The sequence below is a fragment of the Mus caroli genome, unplaced genomic scaffold (assembly GCF_978045245.1).
Source record: "Mus caroli unplaced genomic scaffold, Mus_caroli_1 scaffold_14, whole genome shotgun sequence".
NCBI classification, from domain to species: Eukaryota; Metazoa; Chordata; class Mammalia; order Rodentia; family Muridae; genus Mus; species Mus caroli.
This window is the reverse complement of record NW_028227269.1, coordinates 98,122,243-98,145,173: the sequence shown is the minus strand read 5'-3', so window position 1 is coordinate 98,145,173 and position 22,931 is coordinate 98,122,243. Positions and strand designations below refer to the sequence as shown.

The 22,931-nt window shown below is 44.8% G+C and overlaps 1 protein-coding gene across 1 annotated transcript in view; it reads right to left on the bottom strand.

Annotated features, from left to right (window-relative positions):
• Positions 1 to 9,373: 9,373 nt before the first annotated feature.
• Positions 9,374 to 22,931, bottom strand: part of Kcnk13 (potassium two pore domain channel subfamily K member 13) — a 118,528-nt gene continuing 104,970 nt past the window's right edge. Inside the window, exon 3 of the mRNA XM_021179416.2 lies at positions 9,374 to 10,996. Coding sequence (XP_021035075.1) covers positions 10,113 to 10,996 — 884 coding nt within the window. The 3' untranslated portion in view covers positions 9,374 to 10,112. The remainder of the gene's footprint in view (positions 10,997 to 22,931) is intronic.

Below are 22,931 nucleotides of genomic sequence, written 5' to 3'. Positions count from 1 at the left end.
CAAGGCCTCTCATTCTCTGCACATATCTAGTGGTGGGTTTTTTGTTTCCATCTACTGCAGGAGGCAGCTTCTCTGATGATGACTAAGTCACTGATCTATGAGTATAGCAAAATGTCACTAGGGTCATTTTACTGCTGTGTTCCTTCAGTAGTATGGTGGTTTTTCCTTTAGGTTCATGGCATATCTAGTCTCAGTTTCTTGGCCACCCAGGCAGTTTTGGACATGGGTTTCATCTCATGGAATAACAATCAGATAGTCAGTTAGTTACTTCAATTAGACAGTGGGTTGGTTACTCCCACAACTTTTGTGCTATTATTGCATTGGTGTATCTTGCAGGCAGGTCACATGGCAGACGGAGAGTTTGTAGCTGGGTTGGTATTGCATATAGTTTTTTCTCTACCCGCCTTTAGCACTGGGGAGTGACTGTGCTATCAGCCCCCATCCAACTTCCCTTGAATCCACAGATACACACACACACACACACACACACACACACACAGTTGTATGTTTTCAACACACCTTCTGATGCAATTGCTGGGTGCTAATCTTTCCCTCCTAGAAAAGCATGCCCTTAGCAATTTCTTACCTCTGTCTCTCCCATCTGCCCTTAACGTCACTTGCTCAACGACTCTGGCTATTTGCTGTAAGAGCAGTCTATGTGGCCACTCTGTTTTGCGATCTCACGTGGTTGCCTGGTTGTCGTCTCTCCAAGGCATAGTGAACTCCCTTCTCCTTCCTTGTGTCTCTCTCTCTCCTCCAGGGACCTGGAAGTCCCAGAAGTCCTGCCTGTACCTCCCACCCAGCAATTGACCTATGGCTTTCTTTACTGACAGATCAAGAACCAATTGGGGAACAGGACTTTATCACCAGAACCTCCCCCTACAGGTTGGTGTTTACCTTTTTCTTCTGGTATTGTGTAGAGTGCCTTCCAGAACCATGAACACTAGTTAGTTGGGGTGAAGGCTCTAGGTAGGTAACAACTTAACTTCTCTGTGTTCAGTGAATTATGGAGGTCTCATCTTCAGCAATATGACTTTACCATCAGTTTGTAGAGAGCAACCGATACCTTGACGATAGCTTGGGTTATCTGAGGGCTTCTATCGAACCCCTTTGGTAACAACTCAATTAGATATAACCCATTTCTGGAACTGGAGGCTTCATTTGGTGATGAGGGATGTCCAGTGGGGCTCCAACTCCCCCTTGTTTGGTGATTCTGACTTAGATTTTTGTCATACACATATATATTTAAAGAAGCTTCTACTCTTTTATGTTTTCATATGGCCTCTCCACTCTTAGTTTTAGCTGTCCTTTCTGTATTCTCTTCCTTTCCAGACTCTTCCCTCCCCTTCCTATTTGATCCCCCTACTTCTATTTCCCCTTCCTAGGGAGAGTCTTCCCACCCCATTAGCCCCTGACACTATACCTAACCCCTGTTTATGGATTGTGGCCTGTTTATCAAGACTTAACAGCTAATGTCCACCATATAAGTGAATATATACCATATTTTTTTGGGGGGGATCTAGGTTACTTCACTCAGGATGACCTTTTTCTAACTCCATCTATTTATCTGTGAATTTCATGATTTCAGAGTTTTCTCTTTTAAACAGCTGAGTAAGATTCCAGTGTGTAAATACATTTTCTTTATCCTTTCATTCGTTGATGAACATCTAGGTGGTTTCCAATTTCTGGCTTTTATGAATAGAGCAGCAATGAACACGGATGAGCAAGAGTCCCTGTGGTAGGATGTAGAGAGCTTTGGGTATATGCCCAGAGGTAGTATAGCTGGATCTTGAGGTAGAACTGCTCCTAGCTTCCTGTGGAACTGACTGCTAATTTCCATAGTGGCTGTACAAATTTGCAAGTTCTCAGCAATGAATGACTGTTTTCCCATACCCTAAGTGCTTCTTAGCTATTTCTTTCCTCTTTTGAAAACTCTGTTTAAATTTATACTCCATTTTAAAATTGGATTATTTATTTTCTTGAATCCAGTTCTTTTGAGTTCTTTATATATTTTGGACATTAATCTGCTATTAGATGTGAGGTTGGTAAGAATATTTTCCCATTCTGTAGGCTGCTCCTTTGTGTGAATGACAGTGTCCATTGCCTCACAGAAGCTTTTCAATTTTATGAGGTCCTGTTTATTAATTGTTCTTGGTGCCTGTACTAAGAAATTCTGTTCAGACAGTCTTTCCTGTGCCTGTGAGTTCAAGGCTATTCGCCACTTTCTTTTCTAACAGGCTCAGTGTATCTGGCCTTTTGTTGAGGTCCTTGATATATTTGGAGTAGAGTTTTATGCAGGGTGGTAAATATGGATCTATTTGCATTCTTCTACATGCAGGCATCCAGTTTAAACAGCATTTGTTGAAGATGCTGTCTTTTCCAGTGTGTGTTTCTTTCTCAAATATCATGTGTGCGTAAGTGTGTGAACTTATCATTTCTGGGTCCACAACTCCCCTGATCAATGTGTTTGTTTTTATGCCAATACCATGCAGTTTTTATTACTAAAGCTCTGTAGTACAATTTGAGATCAGGGATGATGACACCTCTAGCAGTTCTTTTATTATTCAGGATTGTTTTAGCTATTGTAGCTGTGTGTGTGTGTGTGTGTATTGTAGCTCTGTGTGTATGTTTGTGTATGTATTTATACAAAGCTAAATATTGTTTTTTAAATTTCTATGAAGAACTGTGTTGAAATTTTGATGGGGATTTGATTGAATCTGTAGGTTACTTTTGGTAGGGTGGTGAAAAAGCTTTTGTCTTCCCTGGTGATGAACCTTTTGTCTGTGTACCAGAGACGTGTTTCTTCCTGTCTGGTGGCCTAGTGTTTTGAAGCACATTGCTTGATGGAATGCAGGATCTTATTTTTCCATCTCTACACAGTTTTGTCTTAAAGTACAGTACTGAGAAAAATAATAAGCATTGCTTCTAAAACTTAGATCTTTTCTTCCAAGGGTGAATAAAAGGCTATTATTGATCCCCACATGGGCCAGGAGGAGAGAGATAAAAACCCAGTTTAATCTTCAAAGAGTTTAAGGAGAGAATAATAATAATAAAAAAAACCAGGCCCCTAAGCTATCAAACAAGAATATTCTAGCAAAAATCTGAGACAAAAATAAAATAAAGCATTGTAAGACTGTCTATGAGTAAGCAGGTGACTTGGGGACACATAGTGGCAGAGACCTTGCAGGCTGAAGTGGGCCTGCTCAGCTTAACAGAGGAGGTGGTGAAGAGGTGAGAGAAAGTTCTAGAAGACTGAAAGGGAATCTCAGAGCTGGTGATGCCACTAGAATTTTGGTGGAGGCTGGTTCTCATGGCTGCCTCCCCTAAGGTGGACATTTTCTTTTCTTTCTTTCGTTTTTGTTTTTGTTTTTGTTTTTCAAGACAGGGTTTCTCTGTGTAGCCCTGGCTGTCCTGGAACTCACTTTGTAGACCAGGCTACCACCGCCCGGCTTTTAAGGTGGACATTTTCAACAAGAGTATACATTAGAGACAGTTAACACACCCTAGAGACAGTGGGATGGTACTGACCTGCAGGAAGAGTCTGGATTCCTGTCCTCATGGCACCAGCATAAAACCACAACGCAGTTAGTGCCCATGGTGCAATGGGGACCATGTCTACCTTCCTAACACATGACTAAAAGAGTAGACCTTATCTATTAATTAATTTACAGTGTGTGTGTGTGTATATTTATGTGTGTATTGACACAGGGTCTCATGAACTCTATGCTTAGCCTTAAAATATGTAGCCTTGAACCCCTGATCCAAAAACAAAGCAAAATACTCATAACCAATTCAGAAAAATATCCTGTGCGTGTGAATCGTACAATCAAAACCCCAAATCTAACCAAAAAACTGCGTCATTAGAGCTCTATTCCAGTGGCTTCCCAGTTTTAGCCCACTGGGACCTTGCCTTCAGAACCTGCTAACGTTGGGATTTGGAGTTCCTTTCTTGAATTTATGGCCTGAAAATTTGCATCTGTAGCAAGTTTCCAGTCACTGATACTGCAGCCTTTGGCTCAAGAACTGCCCCACCTCCCAAAAAACCTTCACTTCAAGCCAGTGTCCCCAGCTGCTGAGGACACGAGGCTGAACTTGTGTCACAGCTGTGAGCTCAAGTCACGCCCCAGTCCAGGTGTGCCTGGCTATGCCAGCTGCAGAACGCCTTGTTTTGTTTCTCTTTAATTTCTTTACTTTGAGATAATTTTATCCTTATATGAGATTGTAAAAATAGTGCAGAGTGTTCCCATATACTTGTTACCCAACTTCCCCTTGCTTGACTGAACATCTTGCATAATCACAGGACACTCATTCAGACTAAGGATTTAAGCTTGGGCAAGGCTATCAACTAGACACCGCCATTCATTGGACTTTGTTCCTATTTTAGTGTCCCTTTCACACTTCATGATCCAACCCAGGACCCTAAACTTCTTCAGTTCCAGGGGCCAACACGAACTACGGCTTTGTTCCGTCTCCTCTGCACTCTCCACGTAGCTCATCTGTCTCCATGACCCCAAGCTTTAGAGTCCTGGTTAGTTATTCCCCAGGATGCTCCTCAGTGTGGCTTCAGCTGATGTTCTCACGTGACCACATGGCAGGGATGGGTCACTGTGAGAACACAGGGCTTGGCATGTTGTGTCAGATAACACAGATGCGACACCTTTCACTACAATGTTAACTTAGTTTTCTTGAGAATCATGATGCCTACCAGAATTTGCCACTGTGGTTGTTTTCTTCATAACTATCAAATAATTATAATTGCTGGAGAGTGAACCTGGGGCCTCACAGTGCTATGTAAGAATTCTCTCATTGAGCTACAGTTGCAGCCCTAACTATCAAATATTTTGATAGCCACCCCTTGAGACTGCAAACACACTAATTTTGCTTTGAACTTTTGTTATCATTAATTTAAATATTCATCAGTGGATCTTGCCTGTGCATATCATTAATCTTGTACCCCTCTCTCTCACATGTGTGTGTGTGCACACACATACACACACACACACACCACATATACACTGTGCACAAAGTGCCAGATATAAAACACAAAGAAAAAATTTAGAAACCAGCTAGAGAAGAAAAGGAACCTTATGTTCTCAAGAACCATGAAAACGGTAGCAAAATTCTTAGTAGAAGCCACACAAATCAAAGGATAACTGTGTGGTGCTATTTGAAGGGCTACATTATTTTTTCAAACCTGGCAGTGTAGAATTCTGTCAACGGGGAGTTGCTCCAGTAGGTAAAGTGCTTGCTGTGCATGTGTGAGCCTTGGAGGTTGGATCTCCAGTATGCATAGAAATGCTGGGCAGGCGTGGTGGTACAGTCATTGCTCAGGAGGTAGAGAGCAGACATCCTTGGAACAAACTCCCTAGACAGACTAACCATATCAGTGAGCTCTGGGTTCAAGTGAGGGACCCTGCCTCAGTATATAAAGTGGTGATCAATCAGGAATACCTCTGGCCTCCATATGCACACACATGCACACACATGTGAACATACAGTCTCTCTGTCTCTCTGTCTGTCTCTGTCTCTCTCTCTGTCTCTCTCTCTGTCTCTCTCTCTCTCCCCCCCCGAATCAGTCACACACCCATAGAGAATGTGGAGGCAAGGACTTTTATCAGACAGATCACAACTGAAAGAATTAATTCATTGTCATCCAAGGTGCCTTGAAAGGAATGTTACAGAAACTTCCCTACCATTTTAAAACATTGGCGGGCAGGAGGGGAAACAGTTCTCTATAGAAGAACTGTAATTAATGTCCATAGGTAGAACTACTGCATTAGGGAATTACCATCAGAACACCAAAGGAAATCACTCCCAGCTATGCTCTCAAAGCTCTGCCATCCTCATTCTCAGTGGTTGGGATAAAATCAGATCGTTACTTATCCTCTGTATCCAAAAAGGTTAGAGGAGTTTGAGGACAAGTGCCTGCCTGTTCCGAAATGTGGTCATGAAATATTACAAATATGAGTAAGCCCTAGATCTTAAAATGCTGCGTGTGTGAGTATATGTGTGTGAGTATGTGTGTGTGTGAGAGAGTATGTGAGTGAATGAGTGTGAGTATATGTATGTGTGAGAGTGTGTGAGTATATGCGTGTGTGAGTGTGTGCATCTATGTGTGAGTATATGTGTGTGTGTGAGCATGTGAATGTGTGCGTATGTGTGTGAGAGTATATGAGTTTGAGCATGTGAATGTTTGTATATGAATGTGTGTGTGAAAGTGTATGTGTGTGTGTGAATGTGTGTGTATTGAGAGAGTATATGTGTGACTGTATGTGTGTGTGATCGTTTCCAAAGCATTGTATTGTATCAAGTGACTGGATGAGGTCAGCTGATACTGAAATGGAAGCTCTCTGGAACAGATACAATGATTTGGTGGTGGGGTGTGGGAGGTGGAACAAGACCAAGGGGACACCATTGAATAACGGGAGAAACACGGTCATTTAAATGGTGTGGCATGCAAAATCTTTCCCAGCTGGATGCAGTGCTAGTGGACCTCCTCTCTTCAAATCCAAACCTGCAGCCCACTGCCCACATGGTTTCTCAGAGTCCTGATGCCCTCCCTGGGCATCACTTCATTGGATCTTTCCAGCAGCTTGCAGAGGAAGCTGGTGTTCTACAGAGATGGGGCTCAGCATGGTAAGTGACAGGCCCACCCTTTCCAGTGCTCAGATCCAAGCCCTGGTGTCCTCACACAAAGAGCTGCTTGTTCACACACTGGCCTGACCTCAGAAACAGCGCTCTGTTATCTGTGTGCTGCTGTTCCAGATGTGGACACCAAGGATATGGGCAGAGTGTGAGATGCCTTTAGTGGCCCTCAGTGTGGCATTAACACAGAATCACATGTAAGGAATTGTTCCTTCTCAACTCTCTCCTGGTTCTTTTGGCTCCATCATAGAACAAGTCCGATTCAGGTGTCCCCTTCCCTTCCCGACATTTGATAACATGTTTTCTGTTGTCGTTTAACAATATGAAATGACATAGGGTTTTTTTTTTTTTTTTTTTTTTTTTTTTGTGGGTGTGCGTGTGTGCGTGAGTATGTGTGTGTGTGTGCGCGTGCGTGCGCTGTGACAGCCAGAGGACAGCTTGTGATAGTTCTTTTCTTCCATCACATGGGTCTCAGGGATTGAACTCATGTTGTCGGGCTTGAGAGCAAGCTTTTACCCACGGAGCCATCTCTCTGGCCTTTTGTTTTGGGACAGGGTCTCACGTGGCCTCGGCTGGCCTGGAACTTACTATACCATCAAAAAACCGGCCCTGAGCTCTGGGTTCTCTCACCTCAGCAGGCACTACTATGGCCACCTATTCTCCATTTTTCTAAGAGAGAAAAGCCTTCGGGCTTAGAGCCTTTGCTAGGATACAGGATTTGGATAGAATTTAATAACACAATTTGAGCTTTACTTTATCATCGCCTATTTATAGCAAGTGCTTACAGGCTTTCATTTGGTATGACGATCTCTTTTAAAAACAAAGTGAATTATAATCTGAGCTGATGGGAATGTTGAGGAGATGGAAGCGTGGAGTTCTGCTACAACAAGTGACATGGGCCGAACCTCAGAGAAATGGGCTGCCAGGGGTCCCATTCCTGTGTCAGAGAAAATCCTGGACTTCCTACATAAAGCCTGAAAGCAACATCAGTAGGGAGACCCTGAACTCGTGACACAGGATTCTGGGCACATTGCTATGCCTGGTTGAGGAGAGCAGAAAGCCTTCCAGGTGAGAACAGAGGTGGCAAGAGGCAATAGCATGGCTGCCATCACCCAGGAAAGGCATGGCTACCATCATCACCCAGGAAAGATACCGTCCTTAAGCTTGCTACCTTGCAGTGTGTATCTGGAGCCTCCTGCACTCAGCCTTCCTTGCTGTGTGTATCTGCTACTCCATCAGGAGCCTCATGGACTTGGGCTTTGATTATTACTGTCTAAAATGTCCTGTTAACCAGTTCATGTCTATGAGTAACAATAAAGAGCCTTTATTAAGTGAGGGTTCCTAATTTTTCAAGTTTTTTTTTTACTCCTTCTTCCCTTCCTTTCTTCCATCCTTCCCCTTCCTCCCTCCCTCTCCTCCCTACCCTCTCCCCTCCCTCCCTCCCTTCCTTCCTTCTCTCCCACACACTTCTCCTAACACTGATTCTCCAATGTTCCCCCTAGGGAGCTCTCAGCCCAGAGAAAAACCAGCTCATGCTCGGAGACTCAGAAAAGATTTTGAGGGAACCCAAGCTCAATTTTCTAAAACTTTGGCTGAGTTGGGCACTGTTGCTCACTCCTGTAATTCCATCATCTGGGAGGCAGAAACTAAAAAGGTCATGTGTTCAAGGCCAGTTGGAGCCACATAGTGAGAACCTGTCTCAACAGACAGACATCACAGCTGGAAAGTTTATGCGTGTGTTGGAACCCACTTATAGGAATCCACGTATCATGATGGAGAAACTCTGTAAGCATCCTCTTTTGAAGTTGACCCACTTGATGAGCCCTGATTGCAAGGATGCCCCTGGTCTCCTGACACAATGTGGTCTCTAGGGACCTGCACAGGGAAGCAAGGGCCTGCTCTATGCTCGCTCTTGTACCAGGAATATGAGCATCAATAAACTGTTAAGAAGGACCACCCAGCTCCTGGTGGCACAGAGCAGAGGGGCAGCTTGTTTTGTGATGACAATTACCCACTTAGATTTGGTAGCAACTCCAGGTTGCTTCCTTTTAAGAGCAATGTAGGTACAAACTGTAAGATAAAGAAAAGGTTTTACAGCCTACAGAGAAGCCTAGAGAGAGGGCTAAGAACTGGATGGAGAAGGGGCCAAGAGACCCAAGTTTATTCCTGAGTCCTTCTCCCAACTGCGTCTAGTTAGGCCCGAGACTCAGATGAGGGGCTGGTCTCTGAGTCACCTGCAGCTTCCTTTGTGACAGTCAAGGGTGGTGTGAGACAATGCCCTAGGGTGCCCTGAGCTCGCAAGCTCGGATCTGCCCTTCTCTTGACTGGTTTTCTGCTGTCTTCTTTTCTGGTCCACCTAATCACTTCTGGGAGTGCTGTGTATACCCATTTTAATCTTGTAAAAAAATCATTCCTGCTATGCCTTACATGTTTTTCTCTTGCATTTCAGAAGACTAGCAACCTCCATTCCTAGGAAGGAGGCTATCTGTAATGGTCTGGGAGTTTCACATCTTTGGCCTTGGCACAGTCTCAGAAGCCAGCCCTGCAGCAGATGGGACCAGAAAGCCATACTTCATTATGTGGCCTGGAATGTTAGGCTCCAGCTCAGACTCCATCATGAGGCTCATAGGTCCAGCTTCCTTTACACTGTCTGCAATGATTACTCATGGCCTCGTAGTTAACAAAATGAGAATTTATTAAATGTTCAACTCTAATAAATAGTCAGTTGCCTCTACAACAGGCTCCAAGCCCTGGTAAAATGACACGATCCGTGTAACCATTCAGAGCAGACATAGTAAGCTGTGGGCTTTAGTTACAAGATGGAGTTTCCCTCTTCCTCTACTCACTGCCAAGCTTAAAGGTTTGAAGGTGGATTTAGTTTTCTTATCACATAAGATCCAAAAGATATATTAGTCAAATAGGAAACAAAACAAAAACGAAACCAAGACTCCCAAACAGAGAAGCAGGTATAAGAGAAGATGAGATGGTGTCCCCATCAATGGAACCAACGATAGATATGCTTGGAAGGAAGCCCAGCAAACAGAAGGCCCAGAGACACTCTGGAATGTTCGTTGCCTTTTCTTGAGGGGCTGGGTGAAGTTCAGCCACTCACGTTCCAGGAAAGAAGCAGGCTTTTTGGGGGCTCTCCCTTCCTAAGAATGGATCATGGTGGAGAAACCAAAACTGGACCGGTCTCCCTCAGACCATTACAACTCTGGAGGAAGGCGAGTTCCAGCAGTTCCAAATGTCAAACTTGGAATTCAAAAGTAAAGTAAGAGCCAGGGAAAGAGGCTCCAGTCCTCAACTGTGAGAGGCTACTCTTGCCCGAGGCCAAGGCCAGATTTCAAAACCTGGACTGGAGATATTAATTGCAACAGCCAGAGACACAGCTGAGCTTACCAGTGGTGTAACAGTGTCTTATCCCCCACGTGCCCTGGGTTTCTTCATCTAGCAGCTACTTCTGGTTCCTACCTATCTCCACTGGTCTCTGCCAGCCTGTTATTCATTACTGCAAAGGCTCCCACTCCCCCTGAGAACTCATCATCCCGGGAGGATGCACTGTTCTGGTGGGGTCCCCCATTGGCCATCTCAGACAACTGCTTCTGCAGGATGGCCAGGGAGACCTTGTTGGTGTCCTTCATGGAGATCATCTCCCCCGAGAGACGTCGTCCATCAGTGTCACTTTCCATTACCCCGTCCGTCTCTATGGAGATGTTGCACCTGTTCCGGATGTTACCCGGCATCACCACATTCCTCCTGGACCGCAGGAGTCCTCTTTGGCATGGTGGGAAGCACCCACTATCCAGTTTCCTCAGGATCCAGTTCACAGTCTGTTTGATCAGGATGGAGATGACGTTGAACAAAGAGTAGATGCAACAGACGCCCATGAGGATGAGGAAGAAATTGAAGAAGCGGTAGAGTCCTTGGCTCTCATACTGAGCATTCTGGCTGCTCACCAGGTCCCCGAAGCCAATGGTGCTGAAAGCCACAAAACAGAAGTAGACCGAGTCAAAGTAGCTCCAGCCCTCCATGGTGGTGTACAGAGCAGAGGCTCCGCAGGAGATGGCCACTGATGCCAAGCATAGGATCAGCATGACATAGTACACAGAGGGCTTCCAGCCAGTCAGGCTGTCCGCCTCCCCCTTTTCAGGGGCCTTCATGTTGTCCTGGGTCACAGCCCCACGTCTGCGCAGCTGCTGCTGATGACAGGATCTCATGACACAGGCGATGACTGTGATCAGCCGCTCCAGGAAAAGGTTGAAGAAGAGGATGGTACTTGCGCATCCAATGAGACCATAAAAGATCAGAAAAATCTTCCCTCCCATTGTGGCTGGTGTTGTCATCCCAAACCCTGAAGAAGACAAAAACCAGAGGAGAAAAGCATGAGTGGGAGCCTTCCTGGGAGAGGAGTTGGTGTAGAGCAGAGGTTCTCGACCTTCCTAAACCTGTGGCCCTTTAATGCGGTTCCTCATGCTCGGTGACTCCCCTCCACCATAAGATTATCTTGTTGCTACTTCATAACTGTAAGTTTGCTACTGTTATGAATTCTAGTGTAAGTACCTGACATGCAGGATATCTGAAATGCGAACCCCAAAGGGATCATGACCCACAGGTTGAGACTCACTGTTGTGTAAGATTTGGAGACCAGAGAAGGACAGGAAGAAACAAGAGTTATAAAATCCCTCAGCCCTAGCCTTTCTAGGAAAGCAGAGAATCCCCATCTCTGTTGGAAGGCAGTGGTTCAGCATACAGAGTTTTGGCCTGTTGCAAGCCCGTATGGCGCTATTGTGTGAAGTGGGAAAAGGCCCCTCTTCCTCTGAGTGAAAAAGTCCTAGTGACAAGGATAAGACTAGATCTCAGCCTCCTTCCCTCCTTTTGCTGGATGCTCTTGTACACTATGGAACTTGAGCAGCCATAATCAGCAGACCCTGTTCAGAGACACAAGAGCTCCTACAAAAATAAAAGCGATTGTAGACTCTTAAGAATTCATTTATTCCACAAACACAGAACCAGGGATAAAGCCAGAAGTGCTCTGTCTCCCTGGACCTCTGGTTCTGCAGGATGACTTGTATACTGTATGGTAAGTACGGGGCTTGGAAGTGCTACAGGACTTCCTGGCAGCTGCAGAGAGGGGCATCCATCTCAGTCTTGGGGTTCTGGGAAGGTTACACCGAGGGTCTTGGAAACCCAGGAAGGAGCATGCAAGTAGTAATGATGGTCTCTTTTTCTCCTCTTCTGTGTGTATGCACATGGTGAGTGTGTGTGTGTGTGTGCACATGTGTGTGCATTTGGGGACCGGAAGTGGATGTTGGGTATCTTCCTCAAGTGCAGTTCACTTCACTTGTTGAGGCAAGGCCTTTCACTGGACCTGGAGCTCACTGACTCCTGCTAGCTTAGCTGGTCAGGGTGCCTTGCAAACACCCAGTCTCTGCCTCCTGAGCACCGGCATTAGAGGTTCTAACTCTGGTCCTCATGCCTTCCCTTCATTTGCAAGTTTATCTCCCTCATTGTGTCCCATCACTGGGATGCCAACCCTTAACCATTATCCGTTCCTTGGAATCTCCTCCCAAGCCTGCCCTTGGTCTTGTTGCTACTGGTCAACTAGTGGCTGCCTGCCCTAGGTTCCCTTGGGAAATGGTTAGATCAGATCTTGGACTGAGAGGGCTTCTGGGGTTATGACTTTATGGTGACTGGAGATGAAGTCAAGGGACCACCTTTCCCAAGCACCTTATCACTGAGTCACAAGCACGTTAGGCAATTAGTTCCTAGATATTGAAGGAACGTGTAGTTACTTTCTTTGATGGACTCAGTAGATTCTCTGAGCCAGGAGAGCTTGTGAGTGTACATAGAATATAGAAAGCAGAAGGCTGAGCCCATGCAATACATGCTTGGGCCACAACTGTGGAATGTCTTTTATCTCCCCAAATCTTATCTTTCTCATCCAATGATATAACTTAATTAATAACCATTCAATTTTCCAACTAAAATCATGGTTCTGACCTGTGGTTTATAGGGAAGCAAAAGACCTCAGACCAAGATAATGGAAGATATTGAGTTTAGCTTATATCAAAATAGTATAGAGAGGAATGAATGGGATATTTGGTAAGGAAGGAGTGAGAGACAAGGAACAATGGAATAGAGATTTTTGAGTGTTAGGACCCTTGATAGTAAAGTAAAAAAATCAGAATATCACCTCTCCTTTAGAAACTTTGCTTCAAAAATCAAAGTCCTCTCTGCCATCTTGCAGTGAAGATTCTTATTTTTTTTTTATTAAGATTCATTTATTTAATACACTAGCAAGCGTATGGGATGGGATTATGAGTGACCTCTCCAAGTAGATACAGTTAATGGTTGCTGGGGGAAGAAGAGATGTTTTCTTTACAGCTATAGACACTGATAAACTGCCTATCTTTCTGTAAGCAACTCTAATTAAGTTTAGGTGGTCAAGCTATGCTTCCCCGCTTCTACCTACTAGCCTGAGTTGTAGATAATTTAATCATGTGGAAGATAGATCGTAAGTGTTTACCTCAATATAATCATTGTACCTGAAATAATAAATATCCATAAAGGTTAAAACAAAAGACACCACGGACAGTGAATAAGTGGGTCCCTTCTTGGCAGAGAAAAAGGCCATAGGCCCTGTGACCAAGTCCTTTCCCATGCTAGGCTGACTTGTCATGGATGAATGCTGTGGGTTTGCATGGAATGTGTATGTCCCTGGAATCTCATGTTGAAGTTTAGTCTTCCCTGTTACTTATGAGGAGGACGGACAACAGTGTGAATGTGATGTTTAGAAGTGGGCCAGGGCAGGTTGGTATGGCATGGGGTGGGGCTTTAGAGAAGGGGAGGGGGAAACTGGAGAAGGGGAGAGAAAGGGTGGTACTGGGAGGAGAGGAGGGAGGGGACTATGATGGGGATGTAAAGTGAATAAATAAATTAATTAATAAAAAGTGGGAGTTTTGGGGTGTGGTTTTGGTGGCATGGTTAGGCTTAGATAAGATGACCTGAACTGAGCCCCTGAATTGAATGAGGTGAATCTATAAGGAGGAGAGAGACCATGTGAGGGTCATGGCACACTTCCATCCCTGCCATCTTAGGGCTCTGCTCTTCTAGTAAGGTGCCATTGCTGATTGTGGTCCCTCAGACTGGGACCTCTCCAACTGTTAGCTAAATACACTTCTTTTCCTTATAAGCCTTGGGCCCATCCCCCGACCCATGCATATGCATGATTAAAAAGATTATTCCCTGGGACATGTCATTATAGTAACAGAGATCAGGCTAAACTCCCGGAAAATGGGCATCACTAGTCTACTGGTCCTATTTGACAGAAGAAAAGACTGTGGGGAAAGGAAGTTACTCCCCAAAGCTGTAAGGCCAGATTTGGAACTTAATATCTCATTGTCTTCCAGGCCAGTGCTTCCCCACCTGACTAAGCTGTCAGGGGGACAGGACATCACTGGAACTGAAGGGATTGCATGAAGCAAGTATGCATAGTTGTAGACTTTAGTTTTTTTTTTTAAGTTAAAATATTTATCATCATTATTGCCATGTGAATGTGTGTGCATATGACATGTATGCGTAGGCACATGCATGGCTGGCACAGTGCATGTGTGGAGGTCAGAGGACAACTTCCTGGACTACCTCCTCTCCTTCCACCTCTGACTTCTGACCCTTTTAGCCTCTGGGACACCTGCACTCAACTGCACATCCCCACTGACACACATACCTAATTAAAAAAGGATATTCTCCCTGAGTAGCCTAACTTCCTCCCAGTAAGCCCCATCTCTAAAGGTTCCACCATTTCTCCTAGGCTGGGGACTCAAATGTTAGCACACAGATTTGGAGGGCAGCGCAGATACTAGCTGTGGTACCAGTTACTTTTCTATCCTAGCCTACGCCTTTGCATGCTGGTGGGGCTATCCCACTTAGGTTAATTGAGGTGGGTGGCTCCATTCCCTAAGCTTGGATTCTGGACTATATAAAATGGAGAAAGTAAGCTGAACATAAGCATTTGTTGCTCTCTGATTCTTGATTGTGACCAGCTCCTGTCCTTCAAGCAGTTGTGACTTCCCTGCCATCGTGGACCGAATCCTTGAACTGTGAGCTGAAATAAGCTTTTTCTTTCCTCTTGGAGTTTCCGTTGTCAGGGCATTTTATCACATTATCAACAACAGAAAGAAACAAAGGCAAAGAATGAATACACACGGGCTAGAGAGATGGCTCAGTGGTTAAGAGCACCGACTGCTCTTCCGAAGGTCCTGAGTTCAAATCCCAGCAAACACATGGTGGCTCACAACCACCTGTAATGAGATCTGACGCCCTCTTCTGGTGCATCTGAAGACAGCTACAGTGTACTTAGATATAATAATAAATAAATCTTTAAAAAAAGAATGAACACACACACACACACACACACACACACACACACACACACAGGATCGGATCCATACTAAGCAAGTGTTCTACCACAGTGCTATACGTCAACACTCTTTGCTGGAGAATTATAAAGCAAATACCATACAGCACACTAATTCACTCATCGACAAAGAGCATCTCTGACTGCCAAGGACTTTGTTTGTCTACCATAACCACTGTTCTATTACCACACCTAATAAAATCTAATTCCTAAACATCAGATAAGCCTGATCTGTATTCATCTCTCTCAGAAACACCTTTCTACAGATACCCTGTATGAACTGGGTTCTCTCACAGTGCAGACATCTCTTTTGTCTCTTTTAATAGTTAACAGACTCCCCCCACCATCATTTGTTATGTAAGTGTTTCCTCAAGAGAACATTTCTCAAATCAACCAAAGGAGGGAAAACCTTTTGTGTATTACGAGAGTGCTTCCACTTTTGGCGACTCGCGAATTCTTTGAAGGGACAGAGAAGTTGTCACACATTGTCTGGAAGCAAATTGGGAATAAATATGTAGCAGTTGTCATTTGTTGATAATGACATCAACTTACTATAACCTCCAAAATACCAGACATGAGACCAAGGTCCCTGCATGCCTACCATGTGATAGACTGCATTTGAAATCCCCAAAGGCCACGTGACAGCAGCTTCACTGGGCAGTGGTGGAAACATTAAGTCCTGGGGTGGAATGAGAGGAAGTTACGTCACTGGGGCCTGGGCCTGTGCATTCTCTCCCTCCCTCCCTCCCCTCTTTCTCTCTGCTTCTTGTTCTCCCTGTCCTCTTCCCTCTCTGCTTTTCAGCTTCCAGGAGGTGGGCTATTTTCTCATGTACTATGGCTAGGCTGTTCGTGCCTTACCACAGGCTTAAAGACATCAGGCCAAGAGACCATGAACTGTAATTCCTAAAACCATGAGCCAAAATAAATATTATGTTATTATTCTAATCATCATTATCAGTGTGTGTGTGTGTGTGTGTGTGTGTGTGTGTGTGTGTGCAGGTCAACAAGCAACTTTTGGGCGTCTGTTCTTTTTTTCCATCGTGGAATTTGGCAATTGGACTCTGGTTATCAGGCTTACGTGGCAAGTGAGTCACCATGCGTGCCCTAAATCTGTCCTTTTAAGAGTTCCTTATTTCAAATACTTTGTCACGATAGTGGAGATCTGAATAATATGTCTCTTAACCACTTTAAGGTCATATAATAGGGAAATGACTTGTGGAAAGCCGTGCAGCGTGCAGCGTGCAGCGAGCAATCGCTGTGGAGAGCCGTGCGCGTGCCGCGAGCAATCACCATTATAAGATGGCGCTGGCCTCCGCTGTGACAAACTAGTAAACAAGCCTTGTGCGCAAGTGCGAGAGTGAACTCACTCCTAGTCACTGCCCATTCTCGGGGTGTAATAGTGGTGTGATGAGCGAGCAACGAATCAAGAGCTGTCACGCCACATCAGGTGCTGAAACGTCATGACTGAGTGCTATATAAGGGACTCCATTTTCTGGGGTCGAGATCTTCCTGAGAAGTAAGCAATAAAGCTTTGCTGCAGAAGATTCCGGTTGTCCTGAGTGTGTTCTTGCCGGCGGGGACAAAAGCTCGGGATAAGTGGCGCCGAAGACCCGGGAACTACCATCACACCGGCGCAAGGAAGATCCCTCGTTCGCGGGGCGGAATCAGAACTGCGGGACACTACAGCTCTGCAAGGTAAGTATTGTCTTGAAATTTCTCCAGAGTTAGATGCCCTTATGATTGTTTGCACGGCGATCGCACTTTCCCTTTCAGTTTCGTTTTGTTTCCACCGCTGGAACTGCTGACTGGTTCCCAGTCGCAGTCAGGCTCGGACAGCACCTGGACAGTGCCTGGACAGTGATTAGTTTCAGTCACGGTCAGGACTGGATAGCGGCAGAATGGGAATTTCTCACTCTGTAGTAGTGGCGTTAAGGTCAGTCCTGAAGCAGTGTGGCCTAAAAATCGCCACTAAGAGTATAGAGGCATTTGTCAGGGAGGTAGACCGTGTGGCACCATGGTATGCTTGCTCAGGTTCGTTAACTGTCACTTCTTGGGATAAACTGAAAGGAGATCTAGTTAGGGAACAGAAGAACGGCAAACTTAAAGCAGGGGTCATGCCGTTATGGAAATTGGTGAGATCGTGCTTAACAGATGAGGATTGTGAGCAGATGGTAGAAGCAGGGCAGAAGATTTTGGACGAAATTCAAGACAGTCTATCAGAGGCAGAGTGGGGAGAGAGATTGAAAGTTGGGACGAAACAAGGTGCACCGAAGAATTTAGGCCTTTCCACGGGCCTTGAGCCCGAGGAAAAGAGATACAAAGGAAAGAATGCCTTGGGAGAGATTAGAAAAAGGGATGTAAAGGGAGAGAAGAAGAGAGAAAGAACTGGAGAGGCACATAAGGAAAGGAGCCTCTACCCGCCATTAGATGAGTTTAAGGCACTAGCTGTCAGTAGCTCAGAATTGGATAAGGAACTTAGCTCCTCTGAGGAGACAGACTTAGAGGAAGAAAGATACCAGCCAGATGAAAGACGAGCTAATCAGTTACAGAATAACATAAAGAAAGCAAAAGTAGCTAGAGACAAATGTCAAATCACTATGCGATCTTCAGATCCGCAACCTCTGGGTCCTAGTACACCTCCGCCCTACGTGCAGAGGTATCAATCAGACTCATTCATTTCAAAAGAGGAACAGAGAAAAGTGCAGCAAGCGTTCCCAGTCTTCGAAGGCGCAGAGGGTGGACGCGTTCATGCCCCAGTGGAGTATATACAGATTAAAGAATTAGCAGAGTCAGTTCGTAACTATGGAGTCAATGCCAACTTTACTGTAGCCCAAGTCGAAAGGCTTGCGACTCTGGCAATGACCCCCGGCGATTGGATGACTGTAGTAAAAGCCGCATCTCCTAACATGGGAATGTATTTAGAATGGAAAGCTTTGTGGCAAGACTCCTGCCAAGCACAGGCAAGGGCCAATGCCAATGTTGAAGGGGACCAAGGAACATGGACTTTTGAGTTGCTTACAGGTCAGGGACAACACGCTAATAACCAGACAAATTACCATTGGGGAGCTTATGCTCAGATCTCAGCTGCTGCAGTTAAGGCATGGAAGGCACTCTCTAAGAAGGGAGAGGCAAGTGGGCATTTGACCAAGATCACCCAGGGCGCACAGGAGTCATTCTCAGATTTTGTGGCTAGAATGACAGAAGCGGCAGGGAGAATTTTTGGGGATCCAGAAACAGCTATGCCTTTAATTGAACAGTTGATCTATGAACAGGCTACCCAGGAATGCAGGGCGGCTATTACACCTAGAAAGAGCAAGGGACTGCAGGATTGGTTGAAGGTTTGCCGTGAGCTTGGAGGGCCACTCACTAATGCAGGTTTAGCAGCTGCCATTCTACAAGGGCAAAAACGCCCTGACATGGCTGAGCTCAAACTCTGCTATAATTGTGGCAAACCAGGACACTTAAAAAAGGACTGTAGAGCCCTTGTCAAAAGGAGAGCACCAGGACTGTGTACTAAGTGTGGAAAAGGATATCATTGGGCTAGAGATTGTCGTTCAGTCAGGGACATTCGAGGCAGGCCCCTGCAGCCAGGATTCCCTCAAGCAGTAGATAATGAGACCATTCCAAAAAACCAGTACAGGGCCCTCAGGTCTCAGGGCCCGAAAACATATGGGACCTCGACAGGCAAAAGGTGGACCCCACAGTCCGCAGGGCAACAGAAGGATCAGCTGGGTTGGACCTCCGTACCACCACCCGATTCATGCTAATGCCCCAAATGGGGGTACAGCCTATTCCTACTGACTATAAAGGACCTCTGCCATCCGGGAGTGTTGGCCTAATATTGGGCCGGGCCTCCCTTACCTTACAAGGTCTTATTGTTCACCCTGGAGTCGTAGATCAAGACTATGAAGGGGAACTTCAAGTTCTCTGTTCCTGTCCTCAGGGTGTCTTTTCTATTTCACAAGGGGATAGAATAGCTCAGTTAATAATTTTGCCAAGCCTACATGGCTGTTTTCCTTCCTCTGGTGTCCCTCGAGCTACCAGAGGGATTGGTTCTACTGGAAATGATTCTGCTTACTTAGTGATGCCTCTTGACTCCAGGCCATTCTTAGAATTAGTTATAGAAGGAAAACAATTTAAAGGGATTTTAGACACAGGAGCAGATAAAAGTATCCTGTCTTCCCAATGGTGGCCAAAAACTTGGCCCGTTACTCAGTCATCACGTTCTTTGCAAGATTTAGGTTATCAGTCCTGTCCCACTATTAGTTCCCGTTCTTTGAGCTGGACAGCTCCTGAAGGTCAAACAGGACGATTCACTCCCTATGTTTTACCACTCCCAGTAAATCTCTGGGGGAGAGACATTTTACAGGCACTAGGACTGACCTTGACTAATGAATACTCGCCACAAGCTGTTCAAATAATGAAGAAAATGGGCTATAAAGAAGGAAGGGGATTAGGGAAAGGAGAGCAGGGTAAACTTGAACCTATCCCTCAAAAAGGTAATAATGGGAGACAAGGTTTGGGTTTTTTCTAGGGGCCGTTGAGGGCTCCATGCCCATACCATGGCTTACAGAGGAAGTTGTATGGGTTCCTCAATGGCCTCTCTCCTCTGAAAAGTTAGAAGCAGCTACAAAACTAATTTCTGAACAGCTACGCTTGGGTCATTTAGAGCCCTCTACCTCACCCTGGAATACACCTATTTTCGTAATTAAGAAAAAATCTGGCAAATGGCGCTTATTACATGATCTTAGAGCCATTAATGCACAAATGCGTCTATTTGGACCAGTTCAGCGAGGGCTACCATTGCTTTCTGCCTTACCCAAAAATTGGGAAATTATAATTATAGATATTAAAGATTGCTTTTTCTCTATACCTTTATGCCCTCAAGATAGGCAAAGATTTGCATTTACCATCCCAGCCATTAATCATTTAGAACCGGATCAAAGATACCAATGGAAGGTCCTACCTCAGGGGATGGCGAATAGCCCCACCATGTGTCAACTGTATGTGCAATTGGCACTTAAGTCAGTTAGAGAGCATTTTCCATCATTACAGGTGATAATTTATATGGATGACATTTTGATTTGCCATAAAAATTCAAAGTTATTGCAAGATGCATACCCTATATTAATAAAAACGTTAGGGCAATGGGGATTGCAGGTGGCCACTGAAAAGGTGCAAGTTGCTCGAATGGGAGCCTTCCTAGGGTCACTCATTTATCCTGACAAAATTGTTCCTCAAAAATTAGAGATTCGCAAAGATCAACTACATACCTTGAATGATTTCCAAAAATTGCTAGGAGATATTAATTGGCTAAGACCATTTTTGAAAATTCCATCAGCAGAATTAAAGCCCTTATTTGACATATTAGAGGGAGATACCCACATCTCCTCCCACAGAGCACTTACCCCAACTGCATGTCAAGCTTTACAAACGATAGAAAAGGCCTTACAAGATGCTCAATTACAACGCATTGAGGAGTCAAAGTCATTTGAATTGTGCATATTAAAAACTGCACAGTTACCAACAGCAGTCTTATGGCAAAAAGGACCCTTATTGTGGGTCCATCCTAATGCTTCCCCTGCAAAAATCATTGAGTGGTATCCTAATGCAATTGCTCAACTTGCACTTAGGGGGATAAAAGCAGCTATTACTTATTTTGGGAAAGAACCTCATATGCTAATCGTACCTTATACTTCTGCTCAAGTTCAAACCCTGGCAGCAACAACAAACGATTGGGCAGTCTTGGTTGCCTCTTATTCAGGACAAATTGATAATCATTATCCAAAACATCCAATTTTACAATTTGCCTTAAGCCAAGCCATAGTGTTTCCAGTAATAACAGCCAAACACCCACTTCCAGATGGGGTAGTAGTGTATACAGATGGATCCAAATCTGGCATAGGTGCATATGTAGTAAATGGCCAAGTAACATCTAAACAATATAATGAGACATCACCCCAGGTTGTAGAATGTTTGGTAGTTCTAGAAGTTCTTGAAACTTTTCCGGGACTGCTCAATATTGTATCTGACTCTTCATATGTGGTCAATGCAGTTAATATGCTTGAAGTTGCTGGCTTAATTAGACCCTCTAGCAAGCTTGCTCACATTTTTCAGCAAATTCAGTCAGCCTTGTTACATAGAAGACATCTTGTGTATATTACTCATGTTAGGGCTCATTCTGGCCTTCCTGGCCCCATGTCTCATGGAAATGACTTGGCAGACAAAGCTACTAGAATAGTGGCTGCTGCTCTGTCCTCGCAGTCAGAGGCTGCAAGGGAGTTTCATAAACGCTTCCACGTGACGGCTGAAACATTACGCCGCCGTTTCACTTTAACTAGGAAAGAAGCTCGTGACATTGTCACCCAATGTCAAAACTGTTGTCAATTTCTGCCTACTCCTCATGTAGGGGTAAACCCCCGAGGCATCAGACCATTACAGGTCTGGCAAATGGATGTCACTCATATTTCCTCCTTTGGAAGAAATCAATATTTACATGTTTCCATTGACACCTGCTCTGGTGTTATGTTTGCTACACCTTTAACAGGTGAGAAAGCCTCTCATGTTATACAGCACTGTTTAGAAGCATGGAGTGCTTGGGGCAAGCCCACAATTCTTAAAACTGATAATGGGCCAGCATATACCTCTACTAAATTTCAGCAATTTTGTCATCAAATGGATGTCACTCACTTGACTGGCCTTCCTTATAATCCTCAAGGACAAGGCATTGTGGAACGTGCTCACCGTACACTTAAGTCTTATCTCATAAAACAAAAAAGGGGAGTTGATGAGACTCTGCCCTCAGTGCCAAGAGTAGCTGTATCTATGGCACTCTTTACACTCAATTTTTTGAATCTTGACGAGCAAGGTCGCTCTGCAGCTGATCGACATAGCTCAGACCCTGATAGACCAAAAGAAATGGTCAAATGGAAGGATGTCTTAACTGGTCTGTGGAAAGGCCCGGATCCTATTTTGATAAGATCCAGGGGAGCTGTTTGTGTTTTTCCGAAGAGTGAAGACAACCCATTTTGGCTGCCGGAACGACTCACCCGCAAGATATTCATCAAGGATGGTGCAGAAGATGCAGACCTCCCGAGGACTGCTCCTGATCCTGACAATGCTGAACTTGTCTCAGGTTCCTAGTATGAGGGGCGAACAGAGATGGGCCATTCTCTCGACTTTCCCTAAACCAATGCCAGTTCGCCATAATGCTATAGTTTTTCCAAAATTCTTTACTACTAATAAAACATTAGATTTGCCATATCTACCCTATGATCCCACCCGAGCACCATTAGGGGAAAATCGCTCTTTATTAGAACAGGGTTCTTTATGTTTTCAAATGAATGGACCAGGAAAATGTATCAACCTCACAGCTCGAGCTTTGGGGAAGTTTAATGAGCACCGAGGAGGTTGGGTAAGCACAACCCAAGATACTTCCAATGCAGATATAACCTTTACAAATCGGACCTTTTGGCAGGAGGCAATTTGGGTTAATGGTAAATTTCTACCACCTAACTTTTCAGACAAAGAACGTCCCCACCAACCAAAAATAGCCCCTCATTGTAGCTTGGAAGATGAAGGGCTGATATTGCCTTGGTCTGATTTAAATCCTCCATCACTCGTTGGGCAGATCAGAGTAAAACCTTTTCCTTTTCTCCCAACATGATAGATGATCCAGAGAAGGAATTTGTTATGAAAAAGGGACTTTTCATACAGGACTTTAGAATGCATCCCTTTCACAAGTGGGTGCTTTGTGGAGTCAATGGCAGTTGTACAGAACTCAATCCTTTGATCTTTATCCAGGGAGGAGCAGTTGGAAAAGCTTCTTTTAATGGAATCTCAAGATTTGCTCAGTATTGGGGAATACATG